Below are 8,565 nucleotides of genomic sequence, written 5' to 3'. Positions count from 1 at the left end.
CTGATTAAATAAATTTTGATTTTGATTTGATTGATTGAATTCATTCAATTCAGTTTCGTCGTTTATAAGCATATTGTGCTGTTTTGACATATGAAATGTCTTTTTTATCATAATAATATCAGTTAAGATATTTATAATTGGTGTCAAAATTTAGGGTGTAAATACTGTACCACGTTATAAAGGCTCTTAAAATGTTCTCACCTTCGCCTTGATAGAACTCACAATCACAATCATGCGACGCGTTTTATAGTTGTATAATAAAAAAGCGCAATTCGAAGCCGCAACTCATCCAATACTTTTCGATATCGCACTCATCCGTGATTCTGAAATTGAGATTGGTAATTTCTGGCTTGGGTTAAATTTAAAAAATCTTACCTTTTCTTTATATATTTATTTACATTTTTATAATAAATTAATTGAGTTGTAACGCGAAAGTAACTTGCTTTCTTAATACAAAGCTTATCACTACATTCGTGATAATGCTAAACAATTTCATATCAAGAAGACAATTAAATTAATCACATTTCATTTAGATATCCCAGTTTAATTATGACAAAAATTGAAGGCTATATTTATGAATTAAAGAAACTAAACAGATTCATCTCTATACAGAAGAAAAAATAAAAGTAAAATATGAAATACATGGGTATATCCACAAAAAGTTTCACTGATAAAAAATATAATACAAAACAAAACTAAACATGACAACATAAAATTTATAAATTAAGAGAACGACAAACAAACTAGTAGCTAAATATAAGGAAGAAATTATTTATAATTGACTTTTGACTTTTGACTTATTCTTTAATGAAGCAGTAGATAAGTGCGATAAAGCCTCGATATTAGTGGCAGAATCCAAGGTAGAACACGTCCTGTGAAGAGCCTCACGGGACCCAATGTTGTTTCTGGGAGTCGGACGGTGAAAAGTTCTGTGCGAGCGTAAAGAGAGATCTGTTTTATTATAATTTAAGAAATTCGGAAAAGAATTATTGTTTTCTAGCTTCGACGGATCTAAAACTGATTAATAATGCACAATCACTTCACAATCTTTCGCAAGTCTGTTCACAAGGTGTATAAGTTCAACGCGAGCGCTTATCGCGAACTGGGCGACGTATGAAGCGTCGTCGTAGAAGCCAGGCGGTTGTAGCGGCCGCGCCGAGCAGTAATGCAGCCACGCCGACGCCAAGAGCAGCGGCGCGCAGTCGGCCATAGTGCGGGACATGGGCAGATGCACCACCCCATGCCCCACCGCATTGTACTTGGGCCCAGTATGCGCCGCCCTCCTCTACAGCTCCCACTGTAATACATATGCTATATTTATCCCCATATGTTCTGGTGCAATTTTGTGGACCAGGTGGCCATGCATTTTAGATTTTATTTGTTTTGGTTTCAAAATAATATATCTATTGATTTAACCTTGTCATAAATAGCTTCATGGTATGGTTTATACCAAACAGAACGGAGTGAGGCCAGACATCCTAATCCAGGCATAATATGTCAAGTTATGTAATGGTATGTCCGATAGATTACCAGTACTTTGACATATGAATTATAATTAAGATTTTTTCCATTAACGACAGCAAAATTTTGAAATATTTTTTAAAATGAGGGCATTATATTTTGAATATGAACTTTTGAGTTTATATGATATTGTAGGTATGATAATTTATACTGAAAGTTCCTATTTATATAGTTTTCAGAACCGAATTCAGTATGTGGGTCCGTTCGAGGGTTTACAACCGATAAGATATACCTATAACCACTCTTTTGTACGTGGGTACTACAGTAAGTACAACTTTAAGATATTGTAGTCACGGGCATCTAATTATTATTAAATGTATTTTAATCTATATCCTTTAAGCTATTTTCTAGTATTTTTTTCATAGTTGTAGTTATTATATTCCAACAGATATAATGGTTTTTGTTGCGATGTATCGGGGGCGGTGCGCGAGGGTCTAGGCCGCGTGAGTAGATGTACAGATGAGATACAAACAGTCGTGCGGCCCGTACAGTAGAGAGGATAAAAAAGTTATAAAACCCACCGAGCAGATGATCGTGCGTGGTGTGCGCAAGCGCGAGTAGTCGGCGCGGATGTTCGTCGCGGAACCAGCGCACGGTACAGCGTTCGCCGGTGACGTGTGGCTCCCAACGCACTAAGGCGCCCTCTTCTACGATCAACACGCGAACTTCTAACTCTGCCACACCTTCCACCTCCAAAGCCTCTTCCATCTCTTCAGTCACTTCGCTCACTGGCAGCGCCGTTGCTACTTCCACTTCCTCACTCGCTTCCGACATTCCGCTCGCTTCCAAATCTATTCAAGATGAAATTTGAAGAAAATATAGCAAATATTAAGAAATAAAGATTTCCTTCAAGTATAATAACATTTTATTGAAATGGTCCCAACTTAATTTATGTAACGGCGGCTGGTATTATACAGTTTGTTTGCAGTATAAAATTATTGACTACTATTCTATTTCTATTCACTTTTTCTTGGTTAAAAGGGACAAAGAGATCCAATACTATCATTGCCGTCCGATCCCATACAAATCGTAAAATCTATTTAATTTTACATACCTGGAGTAGTGACGAAGAGTGGCTGGCTGAATAAGCCATCACCGAGCTGATCCTGCGCGAGGACACGCAGCTCATAGGGTGTGGCCGGACGTAAACCACGAAGCGTTGCGTGCGTATCGCCACGTGTCAGTATCTTCATGGTGCGCCATTCGCCACGTGAACGTTCACGCCACCACACCTGGTATTCCAGGTCAGCACGGTCTGCCGCCCATTGGACGTGCACGGCGCTCGATTCAGCCCGCGCACGCAGATCATGAGGCGCACGTGGAGCCACATTTTCAACGACCAGCTCCGTTTCAGCGCTGACAGCGGCCGCTTCGTTTGTTAGCGTGCACACGTATGAGCCGCGGTCTTCCTCACGAACGGCAGTTATGGTAAGATTGCCGCCGTCGAGCGTATGGCGACCTGGTGGTAAAGGGTGTCCGTCTTTTCGTGCCCAAGAAAGAGAAGGCGGAACAGCAGCTAGCTGTGGTTCGGAAACGCAGGGCAACGTGATATGACCAGCAAGGCGAGCCAGATAAAGCGGGCGTGGTCGTATTGCTAGGGCGGGCGGACGCTGAACACGTACGCGCACTCCGGCACTTGGGCCAGCCGACCCTAAGGTATTGTACGGCGTACAAGAGTACACGCCCTCGTGAGACTCGTCTACCTGTAACAGAAAGTAGATTGTTGTATTTTCCTCGTGCATTAGTTCAGTATTCCGATATAAGACAAACTTCTTAAATCTTCCTTTACCTTATTGAAGAGTAGACTGCCATTCCTACTGTAGAAGACACCAGGAACGTTGTAAGGGTCGAACAGGAAGCCATCTTTTTCCCAGCGTAGGTTGGTGAGCGGTGGATTGGCACTAAAGTGGCAGTCGAGACTCGCCGGCTTACCGTAGCCGAGATGACGCTCGGCGGGCGAGTACACTACTTTTGCTTTGTCTGAAAATCACAATGCAAGTATGTTATATTGTATGTTAAAGACGCCAACTAAAATGTTTCTACTTGGGTGCAAGTAGAAACATTTTAGTTGGTTAGTGGTTGGTAGTGTTAAAAACAATTATGTTTGGCTCATGAGTATATATATGATAACATTGGTAGAAATCACCAATGTTATCTTCATAATTATTATTATTTCTTGTTTCGTTTGAAGTTAAATGTTTTAGTAATTATTACAAAAATTAGGTAGCGAGCATTAATCTACTTTATATCTATATAATGAATTTATATATTTATGTATTAATAGCAATATAAATATAAGTAACTTGAGTGCTAAATATTTGTGCACTTTGGTACCAAAATACTAGTATTTACGAACAATGCACGTCAAGGTGAGCTGCGGCAGTTTGGCGGCGTCCGTCTGGTGCACTGACGCGACATTCATAGCGGCCAAGGTCTGAGCTGATAGCGCGTCGCAGCAGCAGCGAACCGTTAGGAGCCAGCGACGTCCGCGCTGCCAACTCCGGCAGCGCGCTCACACTAACGTCCTCGCGGTACCACTGAACACTCCACTCTGGACTTTTCACTAAGCACTCCAGCTCAGCGCTGTCACCTTCAATCACAGTCACGTTGACAGGTGGCGTCACTATTAAGTTACCACCTGGAACCACATAAGTTAACAAATCAATCCTATGAAAAGAGATTGGAGCAGAATGCTATATCCTTAATTGACTGATAGCCCTTTATCTGCGCTACACCTACACCAACTGCCTACTGAACTATTTCCGAATCAATTCGAATGTCAACCAAAGAATTATTATATTTGGTATTAGTACACTACCAATTCTTAAGGGCAAGGGCCTTTAAGGCCAAGGGCCTGTAAGGCTCCTGTTCATTAGCCGAATGTTTTATAAAAAAACACAATAAAAGTCTATTTATTTAAAGTAACTATCACTGCCTAATTTAAGCAAAATTTTATTAGCTATTACTGAAAAACCGCTAAAGCAATTTTTACTCAGTTTTTACTTATAAATACAATATAGTATATAGTTATTAGCTAAAAACTAATTAGCAAAACGAAAACATATTTTTGATAACAATTCCTCCAGAAAAAAAAGCAATTTCATATAATAATTAACAACTAGGTAATTTTCGACCTGCCAAATTACACAAAAACCATACAAACGCTGTACATGTTCTAGAATTTTCACACCTTAGAAGCTGCCACCATATAAAATAGCTTTTATTAGAAACTGAAACATCATCAGCAAAACTAAACTATTTTATCATTAATATAAGTCACAACAGCTGGTAGAAAGTATTACCTTCAACATCTAAATAATAATAGGTGCCATTGTTGCGAGAGGGTGGTGTGCGGTTAGGGAAGGTGACCAGACAACGATAGAGACCGGCGTCGGTCTCGCGCACGGAACTGACGTTAACGGAACCTCCGCCTAAGGCGCTGGGCGCCGCTTCACCTTCTTCTGAAGGCGCGCCGGGTCCCACTCGACGCACCCGCCCGCCCCAGCGATCCGCCACACGCGGCGACGCGTCTCCACTGTACCACGAGAATATAGTTTCACCCTGAAAACAATACCATATTTTGACTTGCTCGACAGTGACACAAATCAAGAGAACTACTAACTATATATTAATGTATAAATAATATGCAGCAGGATGTCGCCACTAGAGTATAATAGCGGTGACGAATACTACTTAGAGATGTCTTAAAGCAAGATATGATTAGCTCAAACATACGTGTCCGTACTGACTGCGGAGTAGGTCACTTCCTGTTGCTTCATGGTTTCATAAGGCCAATAAACACCAGCAGAGTGAGGATTCCCTTTCATTAGCCCTTTTGAGCCATAACATTTGCGATTATAATAAAGTATCAACTCTACTTTTGAAAATTGCTATGGTTTATAGGTAATTCGATTCGTAAGAAATCTTTGTTTCCAACTTTTTAATTGTTGAAATAAACATACAAATTTAAGTACTGTACGTTTTTGTGAAGGTGTAATCAGAATTTTTCCGACCAGAAGCTTGATAGTTTGACCTGAGGTTGAGCTTGGGAAATTCAAGAAGAATTTCAAGGACGCCAACCAATTGTGTGTGTTTTGATTTTATGAATTGCGTCTCGGCACCGGTAATAAATGTGGAAGTACGCAGGGAGCGGCGCGTGGCGGCAGCGAGGGCTGGGTTCTGCCAACAGGATAATTGTTTGTGACATCACAGCGCGCTGCCCGCTGTATGCTAACTGCACAATTATCACGGCCGCAGCGTCTCCCACGCGCCTTACCTTTCTTGCATCATCATACTACACTACACCAACTAGATAAGCTAGGGAGCTCGTAAATAGACTGGGATCTATACCGCTGATAACGGCCCCTTCTGTAACTGTTTAACAGTCACGGCAACAAAAGATTCGATTTATACATATTCTCCTAAAGAGCCGGAATATCCTTAGGTATGTATTATCAGTGTCCAGGACATAGTTGAATTTCAATTAATTAAATTTAATACTAGAAGTTTAATTATGTTATAGTGAAATAGAATTTAGTTTAACCACATTAAAGATCGCATTACAATAGGGCTTTGTGTACAGAATTCGTTTTGTCCCGAAAGCGGTCACGGTAAAATGTATCACGGTAAAAAGCATTGTGGGTGTTAACGGTTCAACGGCACTCCCTGAGGCCCTAGCCGCCGAGGGGCCATCTGCCATATAACTACGAATGCCATGGTATACTTTGATAACTACAAACCTACTAATAACATTTACATTAATCTATTGGGGAGTAAAAGACCACAAGAGCACCTCTAAGATATCCAAGGTATTAGTATATATACATATAGGAGTTTTATATATATATATATATATATATATATATATATGAAACAGAAAACAAGCAAGTATATTAATAGACGATGACACATTTAAAAAAAGCTAAAGAAAACTTAAATTTTACATTTGAAACAACAAATAATACTTAGAATTTTAAATTACCACTTTAAACAAAATCAGATTCTTCCCGCATCTTCAAGTACTTTTTTACCTTTTTTGAGGTGGAAAAGATCCTGATAATGGATGTCATAGTTCGATAAAACCCGAAACTTTGGCGAATTATGCAGGTAATTCGAGTTCGTATGAGGCACACGGTACAATTTTGTGTCTTGTCGCATAAGGAGGGATTTTAAATTGTTTCCTTTTCCGTTTCTTAAAAAATGATTCTAATTATAATGTAAAATTCATGCCCATTATTTTTATTAATGTATGTTCTTGCTCTTGTCGTTCAGATGCCATTTGTGAGGGCGGGCGAATTGTTAAACCTTTTTAAATATCACTAGATCTAATCTAATCTTCAGTCTAGACTATTACCTTATTAATTTAACTTACAGACTTATTCTGTTAACGAATATTTGAAATTACGTATTAGATAAGACCTGATTGGCCTTAGATAGAGCTGCAAAGCAATATTGTATACCCGTATATCCATTCTATGATGAACTTTAAAAATATTAATTTCAGTGACACGCCAAGACTTTTTTTGCCACAAGAGTTTCATTTAAATAAGCATAATAATCCGTGACCACAGTGGCACTGCATTAACATCTTCATGAACGCTCTAGCCCATTGAAAACAAGCACATGAGCAGGTGTAGCACTCATTAATAAGCACTTATTACAGCGCATTACGCACAGGATTCACGACAATCATGGCCTCGAGTCATTGCACTGTGTTAGCAAATTATAAGTTTCACATAAGCTGCGTTACTTTCCTCAATATTTTAGTTTGAAAGGTCATCAGATTAGCATACTAAGGTGCAGTAGTGACCGCACGCCGCAAAGGTGGCTGTGGTCGCGTTTTGCCTTCGACTAGACAGGTACTCATTAATCAATATAAGATATATATATGTATATGTTTAATTAAAAATAAATCATATTGTACAAAAAAGTAACACTACTTCACTTTCTAACATTTCTTTATTGAAATTATGCAAGAATATTATTTGGAAATGCCACTGTTTGTAATATAGGTATATACTGCAGAGGTAGTTTGTTTATTTAAGAATTAATAAATAAATTAATATACGGTTCAGGAACCGACTATCCAAGACATTCTTAGAATAATATGGTTACGATTTATGATTTCCCACTAACTAACGATCAAACTCACGCAATCGAGAGCCATCATTAAATAAATGAGAAGAGAAATGTCAACCCTCGTGCAAGTACTTACATACTAATTTTCAGTTACTTTCAATCCAGTAATATTAGTATAGTATAGTAATAATCCAGGATAAACACAAAAAAAATACGACCAGTGCGTATAATACACTTTTTAGACATCAAACAGAATAAAATCTAGTTTTGATATTATATCAAATATATGTATTAACAATTGTACAATACTTAAATAATTTTGAGTTTAATGTAAAATACGAGCAGGGTGTTCCTATGCGAAACAATTAGGTATCTTTTAATCATATTAACATGAAATTAAATTTAGGATATTTTGTCATATCAAAAATATGCGATTAAAATTGAATCTAGGTGCTACGCAATCGTACAAACGAGGACATGTCAAAATACTCCCACATCTTTGTCATTGTTAAATTGTAATTGAACACAGACAGGATAGACGATTTTCTCACCGTCACTCTTTCTCGTAATGTATTTTTCCGATTATTCAGAAGAGTATCACAGAAATCTAAAGAAGAGACTTACATCTTTATCCCACTGCAAGTGGTACGGTATTTCATTCCCAAAGGGGAAGTCAAGGTGGCAGTTCATAACAGCGTAACCGCCGACTGAGGCGCGCAGCCGCTCAGCCTCCAGAGGCAACAGCGCGCCGCGCGCGCACATAAACGCCGTACATAGCGCCAACAAACGCCACATCGCACGCCGTTTGCCCGCCGACTGACCACGACTGACGACAGGGCTGACCGCCCGTTGACCGTTGACAAGTGACGACAACCCTGCCCCCCCTTCACCCCCACTCCTCGGCGCACGAGCAGGAAGCAGCGCTAATGGTTGCATCGTTTATCTCTCCTTTAGGCTCCTTGTTCC

General features: G+C 39.4%; 1 protein-coding gene across 1 annotated transcript; it reads right to left on the bottom strand.

The window, feature by feature from the left end:
* Window positions 1-425: 425 nt before the first annotated feature.
* On the bottom strand, window positions 426-8,467 carry LOC111003713 (protein borderless). The gene is made up of 7 exons (XM_022274373.2): window positions 8,224-8,467; window positions 4,824-5,082; window positions 3,878-4,159; window positions 3,311-3,501; window positions 2,576-3,224; window positions 2,043-2,312; window positions 426-1,297 (listed from the first exon to the last, which is right to left on the bottom strand). Exons 1-7 carry the CDS (start codon window positions 8,392-8,394, stop codon window positions 1,080-1,082), a joined length of 2,040 nt encoding a protein of 679 aa, XP_022130065.2. The 5' UTR covers window positions 8,395-8,467; the 3' UTR covers window positions 426-1,079.
* Window positions 8,468-8,565: the final 98 nt, after the last annotated feature.

This window comes from Pieris rapae, chromosome 9 (assembly GCF_905147795.1).
Source record: "Pieris rapae chromosome 9, ilPieRapa1.1, whole genome shotgun sequence".
NCBI lineage: Eukaryota > Metazoa > Arthropoda > Insecta > Lepidoptera > Pieridae > Pieris > Pieris rapae.
Note: the sequence above shows the minus strand (reverse complement) of the source record. Positions and strands in the feature narration are given on the sequence as shown.

Bases quoted from the DNA above. Each gene is read 5' to 3' on its own strand.
- LOC111003713 (XM_022274373.2), bottom strand. From the start codon at position 8,394: ATGTGGCGTTTGTTGGCGCTATGTACGGCGTTTATGTGCGCGCGCGGC. The intron at 4,160-4,823 runs GTAATACTTTCT...ATGTGGTTCCAG, and splicing joins TTATTATTTAGATGTTGAAG to GTGGTAACTTAATAGTGACG. The intron at 2,313-2,575 runs GTATGTAAAATT...CATCTTGAATAG, and splicing joins ACTCTTCGTCACTACTCCAG to ATTTGGAAGCGAGCGGAATG.